This window comes from Buteo buteo, chromosome 18 (assembly GCF_964188355.1).
Source record: "Buteo buteo chromosome 18, bButBut1.hap1.1, whole genome shotgun sequence".
NCBI classification, from domain to species: Eukaryota; Metazoa; Chordata; class Aves; order Accipitriformes; family Accipitridae; genus Buteo; species Buteo buteo.
Window position 1 is genome coordinate 18058196 of NC_134188.1, and position 26766 is coordinate 18084961.

The 26766-nt window shown below is 41.7% G+C and overlaps 2 protein-coding genes across 6 annotated transcripts in view; one reads left to right on the forward strand and one right to left on the reverse strand.

Moving 5' to 3' along the window:
• Positions 1–3731, forward strand: part of MTMR2 (myotubularin related protein 2) — a 68040-nt gene extending 64309 nt beyond the window's left edge. For all 4 annotated transcript variants that reach the window (XM_075050063.1, XM_075050061.1, XM_075050062.1 and 1 more), the window contains 2 exons: positions 416–592; positions 1636–3731. In XM_075050063.1, coding sequence (XP_074906164.1) covers positions 416–592; positions 1636–1797 — 339 coding nt within the window. In that variant the 3' untranslated portion in view covers positions 1798–3731. The remainder of the gene's footprint in view (positions 1–415; positions 593–1635) is intronic.
• On the reverse strand, positions 3724–26348 carry CEP57 (centrosomal protein 57). Of its 2 annotated transcripts, XM_075050065.1 has the most exons (11): positions 26221–26348; positions 20166–20322; positions 16894–17073; positions 16459–16580; positions 15468–15584; positions 11023–11100; positions 9209–9313; positions 8970–9050; positions 8370–8614; positions 7526–7670; positions 3724–6048 (listed from the first exon to the last, which is right to left on the reverse strand). In XM_075050065.1, exons 1-11 carry the CDS (start codon positions 26248–26250, stop codon positions 5812–5814), a joined length of 1497 nt encoding a protein of 498 aa, XP_074906166.1. In that variant the 5' UTR covers positions 26251–26348; the 3' UTR covers positions 3724–5811. The 2 variants fall into 2 exon arrangements, with proteins under 2 accessions (XP_074906166.1, XP_074906168.1); XM_075050067.1 differs by lacking the exon at positions 9209–9313.
• Between the last annotated feature and the right edge of the window lie 418 nt (positions 26349–26766).

A 26766-nucleotide genomic window follows, 5' to 3' on the forward strand; every position in this document is an offset into this window, starting at 1 on the left:
AGGCCTAATTATTCCACTAGATCAGGACCTAAATCAAATGTTTTCTTTTTTTCTTTGCAATTAAATACTCGAGCAAGTCCTCCAGGAGCACTTTAAAGAGGTGAAGTTTAACTAAAGCATTGAGAGTTCACATGCCAGCATCCCCTTGCTGTGCCAATGACGATTCCTGGTCTGTGTTGGCAGCTGGGTGGGTAAGAGGGGATGTTTCCGTGCCAGGCTGTGTGTGTGCCTGCCTGCATCCATGTGCTTTGATTACAACAACCACATCAAAAGAACAGGGGTTTTTTTTCTTAAGCTACAAAAGGGCAACCAGCTCTGTATTAATGACAGGCATATGTATATGCTGTTATACTCTGTAGATAAATGCTGGGATTTGTATGGGAAATAAAGCCTCCTCCACCCCCTTCCCTTACAGAGCCTTCCAAAAAAGACCGTTTCGCTTTGGTCTTACATCAACAGCCAACTGGAAGACTTCACTAACCCCTTGTATGTGAGCTACTCCAACCACGTCCTGTATCCCGTGGCCAGCATGCGCCACCTCGAGCTGTGGGTCGGCTACTACATCCGCTGGAACCCCAGGATGAAACCGCAGGTACCTCTCTTCGAGGATCCTACTTTTATTTCCCTCACTGCTAGTACTAATACTGTCATTTTGGAGTTCCAGATCTTTGAAGCACAAGAAGTAATGTACAAACTTAAGCTGCCACTGCTTGAATCTAAACCAAAAGCCTAAATTCAAATGCAAGCAAATGGAAGAGCAGCATCTACAGCTGGCTAGTGCAGGTGGTCAGCTGGAGGTCGCTGCCTGGTGAAATCCGCAGGAGCTAAAGATTCTCAGCAGTTTGGAAAATTTCTCACTTAGAATATGGGGAAAATAATCTGAAGTCTCTCTTCTTTACAAAAGAGCCTAAAAACCTAAGACTTCTTTGGATGTGGGATTCTAGATCTGAGCTTTGGGCTATATTCAGATTATCAGCAATAGGAACCTGCTGCTTGCTTTGGCTGCCCAAGGCACAGGGGTCTGACTGCAACCCTGTTATGCTCGCTCTGGAACTCTGACAGCAGGGAAACTGGCTTGCCCAGGGCAGGCACCTGGGACAAGCAGTCTGAACATGGCCCTAAATGCTGAAATCACTTTTTAATAGGAAGGGACAAAAATTCCTGGATTGCCTCAGTGTCCAACTGCAGTTAACAGAGCTTTGCAAATGTGGGGCATTAGGTACAGGAACCCAACAAATGCTTTACAGTACTAACTAACTGTTTAACAGTCAGAACTATGTGAAAATATTTAGATAAATCTGTATTGGTTTTTTTTTTTTCCCCAAAGCCCTGAAATTCCATCCAGGTTGAGATGCCAAGGCCAGTGTCCCCCAGAAATGTCAGAGATTAGAGTTCTGTAATTTTCATCTTTCAAAATACACCGTTTTGTTTAGCCACCATTGCACTATGCACCTTAGATAAAAATAAGCATGCCAAAGCCAGAGCAACTACTGACCCCTGGGCTGGAGACAATGATATAACCCACGTACCACCCCTCCTTCCCTCATAGCTGTGTGTAAGCTCAGCGATGTTTTGTGGTTCAGGCTTCCACTTCTGTGCTTACCTCCCAGCACTCAGCTACGCATTTTCTTGCAGGAACCTGTCCATAATCGCTACAAGGAGCTTCTTGCCAAGCGGGCCGAGCTGCAGAAGAAAGTGGAGGAACTGCAAAGAGAAATCACCAACCGTTCCACCTCATCCTCTGAGAGAGCTGGCTCTCCCGCACAGTGTGTCGCTCCTGTACAGACAGTTGTATAGTATGGACTTTTTTTTGCCAAGTACCTTCCCAGGACCACGGGGGCAGCTTTTTTGAAACCCTCTGGATTTCCAGCGTGGTGTCTGGGAGCTGCCAATCTATTTATTTATTTCTCTCCAGGGTAATTTATTAGTACTGTAGCACTAGAGGAAGCTTAAGCAAAAACAAACAAACAAACAAGGCCCCCTATGCAATTAACCTTCTCAGTGGCTAGATTATAATACAAGCTAATTGCACTTGCCACCTAAAAGAAACCTAGAGCTCTTTCTCTGTTCACTTATGTGCTGGAAATCACTCGGCTTTAAAGAGAAACTGTGCACTAGAATGAAGTACTGTGGAGGAAAAATATCTACTCAGAAGTTTGAAAAAGCTCCCCTTTGCTAAAAGGAACTACCAAATCTGGCTTTGTATTGGAGCCTAGAATACAGCTGTAAAGGCATGAAACCCTCCACTATTAATGTCTGCATAGCAGTGTTGACGAGAGCATTTGCCAATATGCTTAGAGACAAGCAGCGATAGCATCTGGAACATATCACTGTTCTTCTCACTTCTCCCTCCACTTTTATCTAGATCATAGAAGCCATGTAAACAATGCCTTATTTAAAGAAAGGGCAGCTTCTACCAGTAAAACCTGGTGGTAGAGGAGCAACCTACATGACTTGACTTTGTAGGACAAAGTTTACTTCCATCTGTGCAACTTCAGAGTCTCACTTACTTACAGTTTACATTGGGTGTGCCAGGATGCAACTTAAGCACCTCTATTTCTGAGGGGGGAAGCAGAGCATGGCTCCCCTGGGCTTTCTGCAGCTCCTCTGTCCTCCAGTGCCTCCTACTTGTCAGGGGAAGGGTGGTGGAATACCAAGGGGCATGTGTGAACTGCTGGGATCAGTCATTTCATTTTGCTTGGGTAAGCGTAATTAGTGATTTTAATGCTTCTGTGCAGGATCATAGTGGCGTACTTAAGGTATTGCAGTTTTCTGTTAACTAGTGGAAGCAAGCGTGTATCAACCAAAGAAGCCTTTCTGCCTGCAGAACTTGCAACTGCTACCTAAGGTTATTCTGGTAGATTAAACGGCTTAGCCAGTTTCTGAGGCCTATGTGTAGGTCTCTTTCCTCATAGCATACTTCAAGAATTAGTGTCACCTGACTAAACGTAAGTCCAAATTCAGTTTTAATACAAAATTTTGCTGTAAAAGTGGAGATAAAAAACACACTTGGTGAAACCATGACTGCCCTATTGCTCTTCCAAACAGGTAAGTGCAGGGCTGTAGAAGGTCGGGCTTACAGCAAAGGAAGTTATGTATGTGCAAGGATCTTCACTCCAGGCTGCTTCTCATCTCCATGCTAAGGAAGAGGGGCACTGCTTGGTCTGGGTTCTTGTGTTGCTCTTTTATGATAGGATCCCATACTGTGGTCATCTGTTTAATACACCTGTCAGCATGCTGCTTCACTCAGCCTCTCTTCCACAATAGAGAAGTATTTTCTGAGAGAGTATAAGAGGAGTGGACCAATTTACACATAATAAATTGCCTTTCAAAAGCCACATTCCTTCTGAGGCAGTAACTGTAATTTCCCCCTGCAGTCTCCATTTCTGCCTGCTCTACTGCAGTCAGCGTCTCAGTATTTACAGAGAAATCCACAGCCACCTTCTGACAGAATGAGGAACAGGCTGTATAGCATTGCTGCACTTGTTACAGGGTGGCCTGAGATGTTACAGTTCAATAGTGCGAAGAATCCACACAAAATACCTTCTGAAGGACTTGGATTTGCTTTAAGGTTAAAGGGCAGATCTGCTCTTACGTACAATCACTATATAAGATGGTTCATAGCATTATTCTATATTAGCAAATTGACTATGTGTGTATATTTTGTTTCTTGATGAAGGCTGTTTGGTTTCCTTAATGCTAATAAAAAAATTGATAAATGGGTAAAGTTCCTGTGCGTTTATTTTCAACTATGTGGTTCTCTAGAGGACTTGTAGCACGTGCAAATGTTAATAAAATAGCACTGAAAATTTAGTGTATCAAAACCAAATCTCTCTCTTCTGCAGGTGGTCTTACAAGCTGCTAAGGTTCAAACTCTGAAATTTAGAATGACAGGAAAAGAAAATTTATCTTTGGACAAGTTCCTCTTATCCTATACAGACCAGTATTAATACAGATACAGTGCTTAGCTGCTCAATATTACAAAAATACTTTCACAATAAAAAAAATCAAACAATTTCTGCACTTTACAGTGCATTAGCACAGTAACATCTGTGTAGAAGGAGGACCAACATTTTTATATGTAACTAACTCATGTTAAGCCCAAATTCACTGGGATGATTTGGGATCAGCTCAATGCCTGCTCCTTGATGCTCTCACCCCTAGTAGGCTTAATTCCACCTGGGCACCTTGTTCACTGTATACAGCACATATGGAGCCTAAAATACCCCTAAGCCCTCCCATCAGTAAGGAGCTGCATGAGGACAGCCTGAGGTGATGCTGAAGTTGACCCATCTTTGAGCAAGCTGATCCCCAGAGGTCCTTCCCAAGCAAAATCAGCGAGTGCAGTTTCAGCTACTGATTTTTCAGAACCTCCACAACGAACTGCTCTCCAGGTGGTTACTCCAGCGACCTAGAACCTATGGCACTAACATAAATGAAGGTAAGGGGGATGGCTCCAGGCCTGGTTAATAGCTTCTGACTTGTCCCCTCACAGCTAAAACCTTCTGTGCCTCAGATGCAAGGAGGGTGGATCCCCTACAGATAATTAAAATTCAAATCCCTTCTTCCTGTGTAGACCCTATGGAGTTCCCTGCCTGTTCAGCTACAGGCAGGGATGGCCAACTGACTCTCACCTTACCTGTAGCCTGCTGGCGGCTCATATTCAATCGCCCTGGCCAGGGAGATGTCATGTCACCACAAAAAGCACAAGGGATGGGGCACAGTGCTGCAGCAACAAACATGGAGCTAATTTAGAGGATGTGCAGCTTTCCCACAATTCAACAGGCAAGCTGGCTTTATTATTTTTCAACTGTATAAACAGATAATCTGGGTCTCCTATACATTCCATTAATAGGAAATTCTTTACATTATTAACATAATAAATAACATTTACTCAGCTGTGCAAGTCAGAGTGCAAAATGAACTGCACCACTACTAAAGTAGATAGCTCATCAAAGCACGTATTTCAAGTTAAAAGCAAGATGCCAGGACTGAATGGCATGATTGAGGCACTTGCAGTTTAAAACACTCATGGTTTATCTCACTCCTTTTACCACCCAAAGCTGTGAACTAGGAGACAGGATATTATCCCCTATCCTATAGCTTCTTCATAAAGTGGATTTCTGTAGAAAAATTTCATTCTTCAGACTTGAAAAGAATTCAATCAATCATTAAGCAAAATAATTCGGAAAAGTTATTTTGCTCCTTTTGTGAGTACTCAAACATCCACTGCCATCAATGCTGACTAATGCAATGTAGCAGAACAAGAACTAGGAAAGCTTTTTGAGGAGAGCTACACAGAACACCTTTAAAAGGGTTTACCTGTTCTCCTTTAGACACTCTCAGAGTTTGAGTAATTACAGCTGCACGCAGAACAGAACTGACAAAAGCCCTTAGGACTTCAGGTCACAGCATTGTTTTCAAACAAGATGCATCTTGAGAAGCTTCTCAATGCACAGTTCAACAATAGCGTGAAATCGCACTGGCGTTTCACGTACACCAACCCGCATAAATGTGCAGTGCTTGGTGTGCTGAAAGAAAATGGAGGGACTGCTCGAACCATAACACGAAAGGAACTGGTGGAGACCTATGGTTAGATTCAGTCGCTGGGTACCTTAAAAATTGAATGTGTTTTAAGCTAGACCATAATATATACAGTCAAACCCAGGGATGGAGAATTAAGGGCCCGTATTTCAAAAGTGCACTTAGCATACAGTAGTCTCTTTCACATAGCAAGAAAGGCAGCTGCTTTATATCCAGAATGTGAGAAAGTTTGACCAGGATGGTTCAAGAACATCCCCTGCAGAACAGTCAGTAGTCCCAGCTGATATCATCTTTCTGTAGTGAAGTCTGTATGGTCTGCATGTCTCTCAACAACTGAAGATTTTTCCGACTCTTCTCTCCAGGCTTCACTTTGATGGGACCAGCATTCTTCCCTTTTGTGGTTACTGTAGTTGTTACTTTAACCTCACTAACAGGGAACCTGCTGTCTTTTATTTGTTTAGCAGAAGTCTTTTTGGACTTGCATTCTCTCTTAAGTCTCTCTAGCTGAAAGAGAAGCCCAAAGAAAACATTAAGCCGTGACCTTGTTTCAGTTTATGTTGGGCAATTCTTCCAGACAGCTGAAATCCCACCACTTATCTCACCCAACTAAGCAAATGGATGCTTCCAAGACACCCTGAATAATAAATATTTTTTTTCCTTACACAGCATTGCTGTATTCACATCTTTCAAACTGTGTTCAGCTTATGGTCTGAACTACTAAGTTATCTCTTTAAAAACTGACAAGTTCATTATGAGGGAACAGCTCCATTATGAATGTAATAGAAAAAGTTATATATGATAAAAAGCTGATTTGTCACTGTTACCATCCAGTGACTAAAAAAAAAACAACCAAAAAACCAAAACCAAAAAACCCACCAAAAACAGAAAACAAATTTTTCTACGTACATACTAGTGATTTTAATAGCTAGTCACTGTCAGAGATATAGCTTTAAAAAGAATACCAAAACTCTGCTGAGGTGAAGAGCTGGTATCCACACGCAGCACTGTAAATCACAGCTTGTAAGACTCAGCAACAAAGACTGAGCTGGCATAAGCCTGAATGGGGAACTGGACAGTCTAAGGTGCAGGCGCACTCATACTCTCAAACCGCAAAATAGGTGGCTTCTGTAGTTCCCCTCTCTTCAGGTAGTGGTGCTCCCTCCTTCCTAGTTTATAGCATGCAGCAATTTTCCTAAATCCTGACTCCTAAAACTTTTGCCAATAGCTAGTCAGAAGCCTCTGTATGTGTAGAATCATTACAACTGGGAACTACTACACATCTGTTTCTCTGCAACAGTTCCTCTAAGATCATAAGAGATCAAAGGTGAGTAATGCTTCTAAGTGAAAACATTTCACATGTCCATTTTGGACGTCAACAGCAGTGCTCTCAGTACATATTTTGTGTATAAGTTATGTCAGATGAGGGTCAATCTTGTTTCGTATTAACTGAACCAGATTAAACCCATAAGGGTAAGCTCTTTGGAAGAAATTCACCAAAATGAATGAAGATTAGAGAAAATAGGGAATCAATAGGGTTTATAGCTTTGAATGGACAGGCTACACTATTCAAAACATTTTGAAAGTTCTTTTAAACTGAAACAGGTATCTCAGGTTTTATAAAATGCAAATCAAAACATAAATACGTCATTTACTCCAAGCAAAGGAGAACTGTTAAAAGATTCAGGGAATGAGAGGAGTGTAAAATGCAATGCAAGAACAGATGTGAAAGCACTGCCCAGGACAGGATGAAGAGTGGGCACAGGGGTGACATGGCAAGACAGAAATTTTCTGCAGAAATACGGGGATAGGAAGATGGAGGTATGCAGACTAACTTTGGGACATCAAAGCTAGAGCTAGGCACTACTGCTCTACAGTAGTTATTTCTGCTTGATTCAATTGCTGCTAGATTAGGATATAACAAAAAAATCCCCAAACCTCAAGACAGCAACTCTACAGAACCATGAACATAAAAGTAACTCACCTGCAACCGATGCCTCCGGACTTTGCTGATTTGGTCTGCCTTTGCTTCCATCTTTCCCACCAGTGCCTCAAGTTCCCTCTCCAGATCTTCCCTCACTGCAATGGTTGGGGCTTCCTGGACAAGCTTTGACAGCTGCTGGTGATCACTACCATGGAATTTAGACAGAACAAAGCTTGCACCAGACTCCCTTGGCTTCCAGTGCTTGTACACCCCATTCAGAAATAACATTTCTAAGAAACCATAGCATCAGCAGCCACACATGTTCAACATGCCATAACCAACCAGTAAGAACAGTTTTGCTGGTTAGCAGCATTATTACAGTAGCACATCCTGGTGGCAGGCTGCTGCAACATTAAACCTCAGTAACATAAGTAGCTTCAAACTTCAAATCACACATTCAAAATGACCAAATAACCCCTTGAGGGCATGATCTCAGCACTCATTCAGTTACTAATTAGTGTATCTGCATCTACTGCAGTTATGCAGTAGGATAACAATTCATGTTCTGTTAACCAGGACAAGCAAAATGACTAGTAAAGCTGTCCTTTAATGAAGTATTTGACTACTGTGTCAGAGGCTGTTACCACACTTCTACCCTACCCCTCACGAATTCAATATTGCTGCATATAAACACAGGTATGGAGACCAGACTGTTTATCAGAATCTCTCTTTAACTGCAAGAAGAAATGACAGCCTCCGCAGCCAGTAAAGCAAAGAGATTATATGCTAGAGACTTCCTAAAACTAACCCCTTTCTCAGGCAAAACCTTCCAACTTTAAAGCAAAAGGCAAAACCATAAAGCATCTACATTCATAATCTGCAATGGAGAATATGCCAAACTCACAAACTCATCTGTCCAAATTCATCTTGTAAAGTCAGCAACACTTCTGAGAGCTCTTCCTGGGATGAAGAAGAGTCCTTTGGCAGAGATGACCTTCTGCTTTTGCTGGCAGGATGACCAGTACTGACAGGTTTTGCTAGTGGAGTATCATTTACCACACGACTGTTACACAAAGCTTTCGTGTGTTGTTTCATCAGGTGTAGGACGTGTTGCACGTTGGCACCAACTGAATGACTGGGACTGGTAGACTGGAAGGAAAAGCAAGAGACTTCTTTCAAATGGCATTGTCAACAACCTACTTGATAATAATGGAGAACATTTAAAAGCAATAACATTTTTTATTTGCTGCAAAGAATGTATTTTTTGTTTGAATGAATATGCACTAACAAGAACAGCTTAACAGGCAGCATAGAGAGGACCCCTTTTTGAAGCTGCCAGTTCAGCAGGTTATTGATATTCAAAAAGCCTTTTGAAGACAAATTGGAAGAAAAGAGTCAAAGAAAATTAAATGATCTGACCACTGGGTGTCAGGAGTGCACCAAGCCAAAGCCACTTAAGGAGCTGCAGCTACTGAGCATTAAGCTTTGGAATTAAGCAGCTCACCTTCCCAGCTACAAAGGGTACATCACCCAGACACAGTCTGTAATGGGGCTGCGTAGTGAGATGGCTTGTAAGAGAGCATTTCTGGAAAGAAAGAAAAGAGAAATGTTTATCAAAGATGACACTACAGCAAACCCATTTTCCCTTTGCTTTGTGCTAAAAGAGGCAACCTACTTTCTGATTGCATGCACACACCCTTATTTAACTCCTCAGTAATTGCCCTTCTCTTCCCCCCATATTACCTTCTCTGGCTGCTTAGTTTTTTTCCTGGGTTTTCTTGCTTTTGGAGGAAGCAATGGTGATGCTGCTTGAATCAGTAATCTGTTGGTTTCCAGGCCTGTCTGAAGCTTTAATTGAGGGAATAAGGGGAGTTACTGGAATTATATTAATAGATAATCAGAGAAAGAGTAAGCTGAGAATTGCAAACCAAGAATTTTCAAGATAAAGGCTCTCTGAAAGCAAGGGCTGCAAGTTTTTAGGATGCTTTTGCAGTCCAAAGTAAATGTAAACATTGAATAAGAATACTTCCTCTGGTAGCACTACTCATCACTAATCCTAGTAAGTTAGAGAATTAGTCTTACTGCATTACTCCCATGCAGGCAAGTGCCAAGACATCAGCTGTGTTTAACACTTGACAAAATATTAAGGAAGTTGAGCCATCCAACCCTGCTCAGTTGATCCTGTGGCATATAGTTAACAGACAGCTATTCCTTCTGTTCTATTGACAGTAAAAAAAAAAAACCAAAACCCCAAAACCCAACCCATCTATTGGAAGAGTTAAGGTTATAATTCTTACTGTCAGTGAGCTCGATATGCTTCGCTATTTCTTCCAAGAGAAGCCATGGCATGGCTTTAGAAATCATCACCTAACCAGTCCCAACTAGAAGCATTCACAGAACAATTATTCATGATTAATTTGAGACAACCTCCCCCCTCCCCTGCCAAACTCATGGCAAAGGTTAATGCTAGAGCCTAATACATGTCCTGGTTTCAGCTGGGATAGAGTTCATTTTCTTTCTAGTAGCTGGTATGGTGTTATGTTTTGGGTTCAGTATGAGGAGATGTTTTCAGTTGTTCCTAAGTAGTGTCTAGACTAAGGCAAGGATTTTTCAGCTTCTGATGCCCAGCCAGCAAGAAGGCTGGAGGGGCACAAGAAGTTGGGAGGGGACACAGCCAGGACAGCTGACCCCAACTGGCCAAAGGGGTATTCCATACCATGTGACGTCATGCCCAGTATAGAAACTGGGGGGAGTTGGCCAGGGGGGAGATTGCTGCTTGGGAACTAACTGGGCATCGGGTCGGCAGGTGGCAAGCAATTACATTGTGCATCACTTGTATATTCCAATCCTTTTATTATGATTATTGTAATTTTATTATTGTTATTATTATAATTGTTAGTTTCTTCTTTTCCATTCTATTAAACTGTTCTTATCTCAACCCATGAGTTCTACTTTTTTTTTTCTTCTTCTGATTGTCTCCCCCATCCCACTGGGTGGGGGGGAAGCGAGTGAGCAGCTGCATAGTGCTTAGTAGTTGTGTGGGGTTAAACCACAACACACATTACCTACATATTTCTTCAGCATACAATGAATATTTAATGAACCCAACATTTCAAGGTTAGGAGAAGACCAGTGTCATTACAGGCTCATAACTGACAGTATGTTGCCTCTTTTTTGCTGCCTCCTACAATATTTCTAGTTACAATTATGAACAAGGGAGCACACTTGTGGACCTTGATCTATTTAAAGCAGAGATCCTCATACATCCTCAACTACGAATTAGTTTGAATTTCTACTCCTCTTTTCCAATGAGCTTCCTTCATTGAAGAAACCAAGTTTCAGTGCACAGGTGCTGTTTGAAAAAGGTTTCCAAAAAGCTCAGAACTGCAGAACATTTGGCACCTCAGACAGGAGGGGGAAAAAAAAAAAAAGATTAAACCAAGTTTTTCATTATTCTGTATATGGGAAGCACTATCAGCAAGTTTAGCTGAAAAGTTGATGGAAAGGGGAGCTAATTACAGTGCATACCAGTACAAAAGAAATTTCCTGTTGGTTACCTCAGCTGCTTTTTCCTGAACAAGCTTCCTTGCATGTTCTTCCTCCTGAAGCTTCTGTTCCAGCTCTTTCATTTTTTTCTAGTTAAAGTTGAATAAAAATAATAGCATTACTAATGAAACAATTCTTTCCTTCCTGAAGTCTACAATACTAAAAGCTTGAGCAAAAGTGTATCAGTTCAACTTACAACTTAAAGCTAAGTGAAGATTTCAGCATTAGAATTATTGCTGACATTTTGTCTGTATGGGCATAAATACAGCAGTCAAGTGGTTATGCTTAAAACTTAATTGATTTTACTATTTTTACTTCTGCAATTGGTATCTGAATTTAAGTTGCAGCCTACAGGGAGAACAATACGCAAGGCTGTCTGTCTCTTTGTAAAAAAACACCCTAGGAAGTAGGTTGTTTTGTGTACATTATCCTGAAAGATTCTGTACTACAAAAGGGCTAACAAAGGTGTATCGTGTATCATTACAAGCTGAGAGAAGACTTGCTTTATTTAGATCACTAAAGGTATTTTTGCTATTATCTGTAACTTAAAACTCTTAGAAGAGAAGAATTTTTGACAATCTAGCCACCTTCTTAATAAAGAAGAGAGAGGAAAGTTTATATGATGACTCTGAGATATCTTTAAGCAAAACTGAAGTGATTTCATCTTTTCATGGTTAAAAGCATGTAAGAACTCTTTTGAAAGCCCTTTTCAAAGAAAAGAGTTAAGGGGAAAGGCACACATTTCTTTGTAAATCCTCCAACAAGAGGAAAACCTTGTTTAAGCAGGATACACTTAAACTCCCAATGTGAAAGTTATTTGATAACTTTCTGATTTTATACAGCAGAGTGAAAAAATGATTCAGAGCCCCATGACACAAAACAACTTCCCTTCTCTTCCCCCAAAGACTATCATTCACAGAGCCACTAATCAAACTAGTCAGAAAAGCATGCAATTCAAAGTAACAGCTATATTTGTACACTTCTGTTTGTTTATAAACTCACTATGCTGAGGTAGTAAAAATTTCAGTTCTGCTTTACTTAAGCATTAACTGCAAGATTCAAGTAACCAGCTGTTATACAAAGGTGTTAAAAGGCAAAACCCCAGATAAACACTGAGGACAAAGGCACTATATAAAGGAACCAACTTTTTCTGTTGCATAAAAGAACCATTTTGACTAATTTTATTTTCTTCATTCAGATCAGATATTCCAGGTAACAAAATCATCTTCTGCCCTTTACAGCACGTGCCACAATTCTTGATTTCACTGGTCAGTCGCACAAAGATCTTTGCTTAACCTATTAGGTATGACAGAATTTTTAATATGGAAATACTAAAGCAAATCTTCTGCTTGAACTGAAGACTGACATTAAGCTGGGCCAATGCTTCTGTACTGAAATGAACTGAGTATTCACTCAGCCAGCTGTTTAGCTGCAGAGTGCAGCTCAAACTGCACAGCAAGAGTCTATCTTACTGTGTCTTCAGACCCTGTTGGAAGTTATCTATCCAAGTTAACTTCCTGAAATGTTTTTTTTTTCTCGCTTATAGCGAAACGAATTACACAATCCATCTTCCAAGCCTCAGGCAGACACAGATTACTGGTCCATCAGCAAGAGGGAGCAAGTCCAAAGGGCTGGCTAACAGTGAACACAGACACTCCCCAGCCATGCTGTCCATCACATGACGTAGCACGGCACAGAAAGAGTCAGCGCTGGGCTGCCTAAAACACTCTGCTCAGTCACCAGTACCTGCTGCAAAAGATTTGAGTGAAAAAAACCAGAAATACTGTAATATCTATTTTTGCTCATTTTCTAAGGGAAATCAAGTTTCATGCAATCACCTCACTCATCCTTCTGGTTGTCACTGAAATAAATGTCAAACAACTTTAACCAAAGAAGACAGAAAGGTATGAGACCTCAAACATACAGAACACCTAAATTTCCTAAAAATTGGCTGCTGGGATAAACATCCAAATTAGTTTCACCAGAGAGTGAAACTCTCTGTTTCCACTGTGAAGACAGGTTTTATCTCTGTGCTTCACTACCTTGCAAATTAGCACCTGCTTGACAGCTGAGCAGTCAGCGTATACCCAGCTGGAACAAGGCAGGTGTTGCTTCTCACCACTTGGCAATTAGAGGATAAAAGAAAAACTAAAGGTGTAGGTAGTCTACAGCCACAACAGGATGTGAGGATTCATTACTTCTGGTTTTCACAGAATGGTGGGGTTTTATTAAGTCTTATTGTTAGCATCATGAAAACATCGATTACTACCAACTACTGTTCTTCAAAACATGTCATCTACACATGCATTCAAATTCTGGCTATCTGGCCACACACAAGACCATAGCCCAAACTGCACTTTTAGGGTACAACCCCATCACCTAACTCCATCCTCAGACAAACACGTTCAAACCCTCTCAGTCAGTTATCCAGGGACTGCACTGCGGGACTACAGTTGCCATAAGCATACACCAGAAAATGCTTTTGAGGCAAGCACTCCAATTACAAGTACTTCACATGCATGAGAGTTTCAGCATCTCCTTTTTACAACTAACATTAACATTGGCAAATTGCCTGAAGGTAATACTTGTAAGGACCAGGTAGTGGCTCTGCGGAGATTAAATGTATGTAGGTCTTACTGAGAGCAACTTGTGCAGAGCGTCTGAAATCAGAAGCAGTTAAATCATTGCTTGCTCATGAGTAGCCATCTCACCATCCATTTCAGCACATCATGTATAGAAATAGTCTGGCTTATCTATTTCTTGCTTCAAATTAAACTTGCAAATGTGGACTTGCCACAACTAAAGCAGAGATTGAAGAGGCAACAGATGCAACTGTTTTGAGCAAAGTATGCAATCACCCTTTCAGGATTATAAGGTAACACTTAGTACGTGGATGCTTACATAGAAACACACCTTGCAAGCAAAGAGGCAGATAGACCTGTTGATCAGAAAATAGCTCATGAGACCAAAATGATCACAAGGAAAGTGACCTTTAGACAGAGCTAAATCCAGATTTCTCTCAGTTCCTAGAATTGATTCAAAATTGTGTGAATTTAACACCCAATTCCACTAAAATAGATTTAATTGCAACAGCTACTAATTCCTAAAGATATCAAAGACATCTAGTTTGATCAAGGAGAAAAAAAAAACCCAAACCCCAACCTGTTATGCTGAAATTACATTCACTAGCCAGGCACAAAAAGACAAACAATCCAGCTCCACTAAACTCCAGCTGCTACCAGTCAAAAACATGGTAAAAGCCCTTGAGAAAGGAACTCCTGTTGCTGAACCAGTTATTTCAACCCCAGAGACCCTGGAGGAACTTACTGCTACTTACAGTGAAAAAGGCCTGGCAGACACTCATCTCTCTTTGCAAGAGTTTGGCCCAGGTAAAAAATGCAGGCAATTTCACTCCATAAATGCAGCTTACCAAAATGGGGGCTCAAGATCTTAAACGGCTTGTTACAGCTGCCTTGGGTCAGGGACTCCCACAAGTAGCTGTAGTGTCTAAAGGTCCTGCAGTAGACCAACTAACTAAAGATTTACTATCAAACATCTCCTTATGTACTCCTGGAAAAACACCATCTACTTCAGCACCTGGTAAGGTCTGGTGTGCAGGGTGGCAAGCCTACCATTTTGAGACAGTCCAGAGCTGTCCTCAATACCACAACCTAATCATGTACTATCTGCTCCTTTTGGATGGAGGAAATTCACAGGTGGAACCCTCTCCCTCGTTAAGCACTCTGTAGTTCCCATGCTTGGGAGTCTTGTGATGTATCTGCAGCAGCAGAAAGAGGTAGAATGCAGACCAGATTTCAGAAGCCAACACCACAGCTGGTACACAGAATGAATATGATCAAACACAGTCCTCGTGAACTTTTAAAAGCTACCAATTCAAAATTAATACTGAAGAGGCAGATTGGTTCAAACCCACTGACAGCCAGCCAGTGCTAGAGGCCTAGGAGTGTCAGGCTCCAGAATTCTGCCAGCAAAATAATTAATAATAATTGCATTTTTTAAGGAGGAGCTTAAGTGGCTAAAAGAAAAAACACACCAAACCCACACAAGTGAAGTCAAATCTGGGTCATAACAGAATATAACTGCTAGCATTCAGTAGCATGCAAGGCAACTCAGAAGTTGAGAGCTTAGGAATGCCTGCAATCCTCCATGCCTATGCACCAGCTAAGCACAAAAGAGGAACACCAACAGATACCGTTAAGGCTTAACGAAACTCCAACTCTTGTAGTGTGTAGTGACCTAAAGCCTGCCTGACTATGAAGACTTCCAGCAATAACTTCCAAGTTTTTACAACACTTCAGCTTTAAAAAGATTTTTAGTTGCTGTCTTTCTCTACAGCACAAAGTTTTGCTCAGCTCTATTATTGAAATACAGCCATTTAGTGCTGATTACAATAAACAAGATAAATCTGATACAGCATCCAGTACAAATGACAGACCTCTGCTATGGACTGCATCGTAGTAAGTCTGCTGTACTCTTTTTCCAGCATATCCAGCTTTTCCAATTTAGACTGAACATGTGATTGATCAAGAAGCCGATCTCTCTCCAACGAACCCTTGAAAAGTGAAAAGCAAAACAATTATAAGCACAATAGAACACGACCATCTATAATAACCCTTGTGTTTGCAGCACAAAGGAGGCCCATAAACAGTCCAAAGGAACTACTACTTCCTCTGTGCCATTTTAGATGGTGCTACGATTAGGGAGCAACTGCGCCACCGATCCATCAATGTTGGGAACCTCACACTCAACCAGATTCAGATGAGAGAGAATGCTGCAGCGTCTCTCCTCCCTCCAAACCCAACATGGTAAAAAACCCTCATTACTCAGCTGTTAGAGATAGCTTTCTTACTTTTTTTTTTTTTAAATTTAGTAACTATTTAATAGACTGAAATAGGACAGCCACAGAAACCAATGAGCAGAGAGCTCTAGGTGATCCATACTCCTATAAAACAAAATTCAAGCTCATTTTAGATGACAGGCAACTCTCTCAGTCACTGATGGCAGGAAACAGAAATTTTACTATTATTTCTACACAATCAGTATTTCAGCACCAGTTTAGCAAAAGCAGTACTAGTAAAGAAAATCCCCAAAGATCTGAAGAGTATAAACACAAAAGGGAGGAGCACATGGGTATAACACTGAGGGATAAGGATGAGCTACTGCAGTAAGCCAATCATGCAGAAGCAAACAATTCTTATTAATATCAGAGTCTGATATTGCCTTAGAGACAGGTGCACAAAGGTAGAAAATACCAGGGTCCTGAAAAGGCTGGGAAATTTAAGTGGGGAAATTATCCACAATTAAGTATGCAAAGGCCTGAAATAGACATCCATGCTTAAAACTATTACAAAGACAGTAACTACAGAAGATCATGACATAGGTCACGATTTTTATAATTTAACCCTGAGATAATCTTGAGAACACACCTGTTTCTCCAAGAGATGCGACTTCTCATTTTCTGCATGCTGGATCATTTTTCTCATGTAGTCCAGCTGTTTCTCTAGAAGGCTGCACCGAGACTCAGCAGCTGCCAGCTGAGAAGCCAGTTCTAAAGATAACAGAAGGCAGAAAAGTAAAATCATGCACTGTTTGTTCCTGGGATTTAAGTTTTCAGGACAGTTCCAAAACAAACAAGAAAAGGGTCATCTAAAGAAACTCACAGATTAAGCTTAATGAACTTTGGTATGCATGCAAATCCCTAAAACAAAGTATGCTTTTAACATGATTTCTTCATAACTCCATGTAACATTGCGAAGTAAAAGACACTGAACAAAGTAAATTAAAGCATTTTATGCATTAATAAAAATCAAGTTTCATGCACATCAGTGTTCTGTAGTATCTATATAAAGTTTGCAAACAACCTTGATTTCTCTTTGACACTTCAGTCTTGTCATGCTCTTTGTGTTGCATTTGTTCACTTAGTACTTTCTTGTAGTCTGCTGTTTCCCTGCTGAGGTGTTTTACATTCTCTTCTGCCTGAAGTCGTTCCAACTCCAGTCGATGAATTTTTTCCTGGAGGTTCTTCAGAGCAGAAAATATTGCTGTAATTGAACAAGTACCTTTGTTAGATACCATTAAATCACCACTTCAAGATAACATTGAACTTGAAACGTTTTTATAAAAGCATGTTATGTAAGAAAGTCAGAGTGTTCCTTACCAGCATCCAAGACTCCTTCCAGGAATTAAGACCTGCTTCCCTTTAAACCATAACTGATTCTAAAACCAGCCTCAGACAAATAGATGCCCTTGGTGCACATATTAATCTGAAACATTTGGGAAAGATGAATCCATTTCCCAGAACAAAGCACATAAGTATTCTGTAGATTAAGTGCAAACAGTGCATATTCTGACTTGTTATCAAAAGGAAATGAAAGGTCACAACTAGATAGTTAAAACAGTGGCAGTTCTCTATATTATTATTCCTCTACAAGGGCATGCTAGCACAAAAAAATACACAAACACAACGTTCCTGTGAATGGTCACAGAGCAGAATAAAGGTTAGCTATTAGATAGGCTATAAAAACTTTTATTTCCCAAAGAGGCAGCTCTTTTTTGATTCTTCTGATTTTGCACTTGTGTTCCTTTCCTCCCCCTCCCCAAGACATGCATATCCTTTGTGCTAAACAACTTTCCCTCTTTCTGTTCCATTCCCTGCTTTAGCAATTAATCAACAAAACCTTTATATATTCATCACCACAAAAAAGAAAAGCAGTTGTAATAGAACTCATATCACCTTGCAATTAGACCATCTGCTGGTAATCTGATGTATTACGTCTCTTAGCTGTATTGTTTAATTCTGCAAAGGGAACCATAACAATAAGAGCTTTCCCCTATACAGTCCTGTTAAAGTAAAACACAGGAACATCTGTACAGACAGCTCATATAGCAGACTAATCTGTGAGGTCACATTAACTCACTCCTTTGTGCTTAAATCCACTCTAGAGAAAGAATGCACCTTTATTACTGAATGCACAAGAACAGAAAAGTTGGGACTGCGTATTTGTTTGAGCATCAGATTACAAAAAAAAGGAAAAATAATTATCAGAATGAGTTCTCCAGAGTAAAAACTCATCAAATCTTGAAATGGAGAATAGCACATTAGAGTATTACATCAATAAAAACTATGTGCTTTAAGGTAACTGTTAAGTAAATAAGAAGTGGGTGACAGCAGTCACAGTTAAGGATAAATTATAGATAGTTTGGCCCCGTTTGCAGGATCAGAGTCACCAACAGTACCCTCTTTATTTACGTTGCTGTTATCAGAACTCAGTTGAAAAGGGCATAGCTGAAACTATAAACAGCTTTGTTACTGTTATCCTTAGAGCTAAATTGAAATCTCTGTATATTTACAATAATGACTAACAAATTACAGCAATGAAGCTATTCAAGCAATGAATAAAGGTAAAACCCAATACAATGACAAGTATCATTCAGTCATCCTTACCAGAGTGTTAAAACCAACTATGTATGCTGAGACACACACATACACAATGCAAAGAGATTCAAACCAAAATAGGCTGAATTTACTATACTCAATTTCAGGATTTTTCAAGATGATTTTTTTTTTTAAATGAGGGGGTGGGAGGAGCGGTAAGGACCCCCAAAACCAATCAAACCTACCTTCCCATCTGAAGTTAATTCCCATATCCTTAACCTTACTAAAATACACACTCCAGAACATTTTTGCATTTTTAAAACCTATGCAAAAAAATTGGATTATCTGTCTGTTGGATTTAAATTTCAGTATGTATTCATATTTACTTAAATATTTTTTGAAAATAAAGACATTTCATAATTTTTAAAAAGGGATATAATTTATCAGATTGCCTCCCTCTACCTGTACTAACCTGTACTTATTTCAGAGCTGTCAGACTCCCTGCTCAAAAAAAGCTGCCCAGTGAAAAGTAGGAAGTCAAAAGTTTGTCACTACTGCAACATGCAACACAATCTACAAAAATATGCCTGCATCAGTAATTCATAAAGAAGCTCTTTCCCGCAGATTCAATTTTTTATCTGTCACCAGGTTCCATTAGTTTTGTGTCAACAGCACTCTTGTAACTGATGGCAATGAGCATATATTGCATTTTAAAAAGCACTTCCAAGAATTGAGATTTCACTAGGTCATTAACGTAGAAGTCTCTAGTAATTCGGACATAAATTATGTTATTGGAACAGGGACTTGAGGCTATCATGCTGATTTTTAGTTAGTTTGAGTAAGATTAGAATTCATCCTAAGTCTTTCTCTCTTTTCTCCCTATAAGGAAAAAATACCAAGTTCTTCCATACCCTTAAGCCTCCATGCAATTCCAATCTTAAAGGGAGTATTTTTGCAATGACCCTGAGTCAAACAGCTCACATCAAAGGATCGGTCCTGCTCTAGCCTCCCAACATCCCGTGCTGCCTCCTGTACTTACCCCAGGGCAGCTCTGGAGTACATCTCATTGCACGACAAGGCAATTCACTCAAATACCCGAAAACTAACCAAGAATGGTTTTGTTCACATCAGATCAGGCAAGACAAATCTGTTTACCTGGAGATGAACACCAGGACCACAGTGGGAAAGGAGGGAGAAGAAATAACCTAGAAACAAGGAAGAATAAATGGGAGTAAAATCACCTCCCTTCTTGGTGTTGTGAGCTCCATTCAGCATTATGCTGAACTCTTCTTTGTATCCTCCAAGTCTTCACTGATATGATAAATATTCTCACCACACCCTTTGTCCATGACAAGCCTTCCCATTTCAAGAGGATCAAACCTCTTCCTTTGCTCCATTCTGGGGACTAAAGTCTCCTTATTTCAAACTCAGCTGTGAACTCAGGAGAGGAAAGATTGAGGGAGAGGAGGACTGAAGAATGGACAAAGAAAACATGTCAGGACAATTTCACAAAGTACTCGGCCAATTTTACAGCTGTCTACTGCTGCAGAGGAGCATCTTTCTCCAGCTGTAAGATGACCTTTTTTGTTAGGTATTCTTCAGAAAGAGAAGTGCAAAGGACCTACAAAACAGGTGACCTGCACGTCACTGGGAAGCAATAAAAGGATAAAAAGACTGCAACCCTTGTAGATGTGGACATACAGTATTTCACCACATGGTTTGGAAACAGGTAAGAAAACAACTTCACATAACTATTACCTCTGCTGTTGCTTTCGGGATATGGAATTACTGGTTTCCGTGGGGAGCGTAGCAATTCTGAATTAATAAATGGCTTGTACTTTGGATATTCTATAAATGAAGTTGCAGAGAGTCCATCTGTGACTGACGCAGAGTTATGAGTTTTGTGCAGATCATCCTGAAAACAAAACAAAAGCTGTTATTCAGCACATTTTTTTGTTTCTCTGTCACAACAAACAAAAGTAGAATCCGATTAGATGATGTGTAGAAGTATTGCTGCAGGAGACTGTAATACCTCAAAAGCTGTACTTCCTTCCCTGCAGCCTTAGGCTGTGTCATTTTTACATCCAAGTCCCCTCCACTAAAAACAGTATCAGAAAGAAAATGGATTTTCCATACTAGTTTCTGATTTCCACTTTTGTTTTCTACTTACTTATACTGTCTCTTGCTTATTGTGAGAAGGTAATACACAACCAGTTGGAAAATAGCTGCCTTCTTAACTACTGATTATACTTACTGCACACGAGACACTGTACTAAGGTGGCCAAACCTGATAAAGGACCCCAGCACCACAGCTCTACATCCACTCATCTAACGTAGTAGCTCACTGACAGTAGATGGGGCAGGGGACACTCCTCACCTCACCCTCCCAGCATAGTCCCAACCTCTCTTTTCCACTGGCTTCAATTCATATTTTCCATCATGCCATGACTAGATTGGACCTCACTAGCAGACACATCAAGATGACTTTATGCTATACCTGATTAGTGGTATCAGCGGAAAAAAAGCAGCAGCACATCACAGCCAGGAAGGTACCTCTGCCTCTGAGCAGAAATGTGCTGTTAGATCAGCTTAAGACTGTTCTCAAAAACATGGCCACAGAGACCACAAATTTCCCAGCAATCTACATCAACTTTCCAAAAGTTTGCTGTGTTTTGGATGTTGCAATGACCAGAGGGGACCACCCAGCCGTAAACATGCTATGCAGTGAGGATACCATTAAACCATGTGCTTTCTAATAGGATTCTTCTAAGCAAAAGGGTGTCCTGGTTTTGGCTGGGATAGAGTTAATTTTCTTTCTAGTAGCTGGTATAGTGCTGTGTTTTGGGTTCAGCATGAGGAGAATGGTGATAACACACTGATGTTTTCAGTTGGTATAAACACTACTTAGCAACAAGTCAGGGATTTTCCAGCTTCTCATGCCCAGCCAGTAGGAAGGCTGGAGGGGCACAAGAAGTTGGCACAGGACACAGCCAGGACAGCTGACCCAAACTGGCCAACAGGGTATTCCATACCATGGGATGTCATGCCCAGTATGGAAACTGGGGGGAGTTGGGTGGGGAGGGATCACTGCTCAGCAACTAACTGGGCATCGGTCAGCAAGTGGTGAGCAATTGCATTGTGCATCACTTTTTTTGTATAGTTCAATTCTTTTATTATTATTACTCGACCCATGAGTTTTACTTCGCCCCCAGTTCTCTCCCCCATCCCACTGGGGTGGGACTGAGTGAGCAGCTGCGTGGTGCTTAGTTGCTGGCTGGGGTTAAACCACGACAAAGGGCCATGGCTCTTAATATACTGCGTTTATGGTTTTGACTCAAACTGGCTACCTGGCCTAAGCTTTCTGATTTGTGTGCATGAATTAAATAAAATATGAATGCTTATTTTTAGTGCGCAACAGTAATTTCTCTCAACTGTACCCACCACTAAACATTTCAGTAACAGAATTTGAAGGTAACCTAAGAGAGAAGTGGGCTGCAGGCAGATGCAATGCTCCTATAGCTTTCCACAGAGCGTTTACTTCACCGATATGTCAACTGAGCAATTGCTGATCTTGGCAGGGTTTTTTTAAGCTTTTGCAAATACCAATTATTGGGAGCATATCATGACCTAATTAAAATACAGAAAGTATTTATGTAAGTATCTCATAGCAAATTAGACAACGACCCAAAACACATTATGAGGAAGAAAAATAATACAGGGAAAAAAAATTTAGAAAATTTGTAAGTTATTTAAAGCCTATACACAGCTAATTTCCTCTTATAAATGAAGTGATTCATTGTGGACAGGAAAATTAGGACCTTAAGTACTCTGAATGTATCAATGTTTCGAAGCACAGTTTTATGAATGCTTTGCAGTTTGTGTTTATAACATTTTCCTACACAACATAATTGCTTTTCTTGGAATAACTGCATTTGCACAAAACTCTTGCTACACAGAAAGCAAATTAAAACACTAATCCCCAATTAAGAATATATTAATAAAAATATTTTGAACAGGTTTTTGTATGCATGCATACACACTCTTTTATGCTCAGCAGCCATACTGGTCTAACTAGAACGTGTGAATTTAAAACCAAATGAAAGCCTGTTAGGTGCTAACATCAAGACCTAAACCTCACTCCTGCAAAAATACCATCAGCATTACAGGATGTTAAATTGATGAACCCAGAATAAGATGACCAAATAATGAAGTAAAAATGAACCAAGCAAAACGCAATACTTTATGCAGCGGGCAATAGAATAACAGCAGCAACATAAACCTCAGCAACTCAACAATTGATTCAAATATCAATATACCATCTGCTACTGATTCAAATCAAAGGTATCCCATGAAACAGTCAAAAGAAAAGGGCAATCGGTTTGAAATCAAAGTAGGGCTGCCAGCATCATAATCTTCCTAGACGTCTTTATGTTTCACCTGTAAAATCTTGTCTGTGAATTAAAAATAACTACATAAAAAAAACCCCAAACTACAGGAGGTTTTTTGTTTGTTTTTACTGGCATAATTAACATTCTTCTCGCCAACAGCAGACTAACTGAAAGAAAAAGCTAGCATACCCAAACACTTGAACACCAAGTTACACAAAGCAAAAGAAATACAGGCTTTAGACTAGTTGCATGTCTTCTAAATTTCACCTGGATGCAGGCTACAGGCACTAATTTGGGTAGTGTAATAGTACAGATATCTGCTTGAAATAAATACCGAAAAAATTGTGCTGAAATATTGTCTATTGTATAGGCAATCATTCTAAATAGCCACTTGCTACCAAGTGTTTTCCTTATATATTTAAACAAAAGACTGGTTTATATTCCATTTCACAAACAGCAACTTCTAAATAACCTGAATGAAAAATTTGAGAACATTTATGAAACAGTAACAAGGAATTTCCCATCACAAATCTCAGACTCAAATATCACACCGATTCTTTGCTCTTCTCCTCGATTTCTCTCAAGTCATTAAAAATTATATGTCCATTTCTGCTCTTGGAAATTCTCACAGGGACCGTCATGCTGCAATGCTCAGGAAAATCCTGAAACAAAAAAACCTCCAAACCATACGAAAATCAGGGAACTCTATATATTTGATCTGAATCTCAGCTAGGCCACATTTGCTAACTACATCCTCTCCCCTCATTCTGGGTACTCCCTATAGTCTTCCCTTCCTTAAGCCACACTAAAGCCTCATAATAGCCAAGGAAGCAGCTTAGCAGTCCTACCAGGGGCTAAGCACACCAGCATGATGTGACACTGAGCACATTTAACCTTCACAGGTCTGAGGACATTACCTTCCAAAATCCATCGCTGCTACCATTGCCTATCACCTGCCTACTCAAGCATGCAAAAGGAACATTAAAAACAGAGCGGCAATAGCTTAACACAAAGAGACATAACCTCACATGGAAAGTTTTGAAATAAGAATCAGCAACTTGGGGCAGAGGTACACTTTTCAAACCAAGTAACTTGTGCAGATGGTAAAAGTGACCCACCATAACATTGTTACTTCCCTGTTGCAGTATAGAAATAGGGCACACTGTGGAAAGCTTTCCGGAAGGCTATTAATCTCAGTGGTATACCTAACGTTTTCAGTAAGAAAAAGGAAAAAAAGTTCTATGTTTTTCTCATTATCATACAGAATTTGTCTAGATCCCTGGACAATAAAAATAACAATGATTTATAAACAAACTGTAGAACCAAAGAGGCAGAAAAATGCAGAAAAACTCTTGGGCAATAACTGTAGCAAAAAAGCATGAAGGCACCAAGTCAGCACACCTTTGGTATTAACACTTTGGCCCTGGGAAAAGGGACTAAATTAGAGTGGGTGTATTGCAAGTTCTGATATGGGTGCCCAGAACAGAATAAAAAACAATAACAGAAAAAAAAATAAATTGAAGCTTGGTAACGCTTTAAATGACAGCCAATAGTCCTCACACTCGGGGGGAAAAAAAAAGGTGGGGGGGGAAATTATCTAGAGACTGGGAAAAAAACCAGAATAACCAGGTATTGAGTTCACTGAGCATAAAACATCCAAGCAGCCAGTTATTAAAACTCTCCAAATAGCCATTTTGGAGGGACAATCTCGATTAGCACAGCCTGCTGTCATCTCTCTGTACTACGTTACTGGGAGAGTGGGAAAGGAAGAACAGCCCTATCACCCAGGGGCCAACTTAAGTGCTGTCTGTGCCTCCCTGATACAGACTGAGTCAGGAGCTCTCCAAGTTTAAATAACATCTCTAGTTAAAAGCAGACATTAAAAAGTTAACTTAGTCAAGCCATTATATCAAACAGGGAAAAAACCAAACAAACGTTGGCACAACACAGTATTTTTTTGTTAAGTTTCTGCTGTAGTGTGCCAGATGGCTTAAAAGCAACTATTTTCAAAGTTCAGACAGTGTAAAGTTTGCTTTTTTTCTTTTTTTTCAACACATACAAAAAGGTTTCAGTGGGCAGCTTTTTTCCTAAAAGTATTGTTTTACTAACTAAATTAATTAAACAGCCTACATTCATCTACTTAAGACTAAAACTAGTTTTCTGACATTCTTTTCTATGCACACTAGAAAAAATACCAGTCAGAAAGGATATAGGAGTCCTCAAATTCCTCTGTCACCACTCTTGCTGGTGCAGGTGTAAATACGGGACCATGCTGCAGAGGAGGAGGAGACACACACAACAGAGAACACCAAGCTGGGTGCTCACCATGCAGTGAGTGAGACCCCAACCCATGAGTCCTCACAAGACGTATCTTGTGCACCATCACGCTGCATCCTTTTCACCATCTCTGCTCCTCCAAAGCATGCATAAGACACAGCTACTCACAAAAAAATACCCCAACCAAACAAGCCAGCTGACTTCAGAGAGCTACAGACATCAAGCCAAAAGGTCACACAAGAAACCCAGCTGGAAACTTCGGTTTCTGGCGACGATCTGGTGGAAGCAGGCAGCCTCCATCCACCCAGCTCAGCACGGCCCGCCGTGCTTATGCCAGCCAAGCCTCCGTTTCTTCATGTCACCTGTCCCCAGCAGAGACACGTGTCCTGCTGCTCCTCTATGCTCAGCACCCTGAGAGGAATGTGAAGGAGGAAATTCGGGTCCCTTGCGTGCAACCACCTACACGTTGCCTAAGGATACAGGTATACAGTGAAGTTAAACCTCAGTTTAAGGTAACGTTTTCATCTTACAAATAGAAACGACCAGAGGCTAAATCCACTACCAGCTCTCCAGTGGGAAGCAACGGCTTGCCGTGCTGGCGTAGCTGACCCGCAACCGCACGACCAACTGTCCAACTCCGCCTCACCTGGCTTGGGAAGAGGCGTTTTCAAAGAGACGACGCCAAATCATTTCTGGACACAAACCGCGTTAGGACATCTTGTTCCCCTTCGCCTCCAGGCGCGCTCCCCAGGCACGGGGGACACGAAGGGGGCCGGTATAAGGGGCGCAGGTGTTTTTCTCCTTTTCTCTGGCTTTTACGAAACACACGTGCGTGTACGACGGGGTCTCACCCACGCTCGCCGCGTTTAAAGGCCGAGGCAGCTCTCCCGCCGCGGACCCGCTCCCGCCCAAGCCCCCACCAGCCGGGTTGCCCGCCATCCCCCTCGCCGCGGCCGAAGGCCCCGGGCCGGGGCCCGGCCTCCCCCTCCCCGGCCGCGGGGACCGCCGGACGCCTGAGGAGGCTCCGCCGAGCCCTCACCCCCGCGGCGGCCCTGGCTCCGCGCGGCGGGGCCCGGGCAGGCCCGTGTCGTCGTCGCCCGCCCCGCCGAGCCGCCGCCGTCCCCTCAGAGGCGGCCGCCGGGCCTCACCGTGCGCTGATGGCCGCGCGCCGCCGCCATGTCCGCCCGGGGATGGGGGGTGGGGGGGGTTGCCGGCGCTCGGTCGTGTCCCTTTAAGGCGCGACACCCCTGCGGCGGCGCCGCCGCCTTTCGCGCCGATCAAGTCCCGCTTGACCGACACCCCAGTTTGCCAATGAAAAGGGAGAAGCGGGGGAGAAGCGGGGGAGAAGCGGGGGAGAAGCGGGGGAGTAAGCCCCGCCCCGGGGGGGTACGGGATCCCGTCATAGACTCGGGGTTGAGTGGCACTTGAGCTGCCCAATAAACAGAGAAGGGCGCTGCCCGGCCAATGGAAGGGGACAAGCGGAGAGAGGCGGCGCGGCCGCCTGCGGCCAATCGCTTGAGCCGGGGAGGAGGCGCGTGGGAGGAGCGAGCGGCCGCGGGATTCGTGTGCGGCGCAGGGCGCCTGCCGCGCACGCGCGGAGAGCCAGACGGCGGAAGAGGACGGTCTTTGTCAAGTGAGCCCCCCCTCCCCCCGCGCCTCAACCAATGGAGAAGCAGAAGCCGCCCGGCGCGGCC

Coding starts and splice junctions, on each gene's coding strand:
- CEP57 (XM_075050065.1), bottom strand. CDS start 26,250: ATGGCGGCGGCGCGCGGCCATCAGCGCACG. Junction 9,314..11,022: donor TTCAGGAAAAAGCAGCTGAG/GTAACCAACAGG, acceptor CCTCAATTAAAG/CTTCAGACAGGCCTGGAAAC. Junction 9,051..9,208: donor AAACTAAGCAGCCAGAGAAG/GTAATATGGGGG, acceptor CTTTCTTTCCAG/AAATGCTCTCTTACAAGCCA.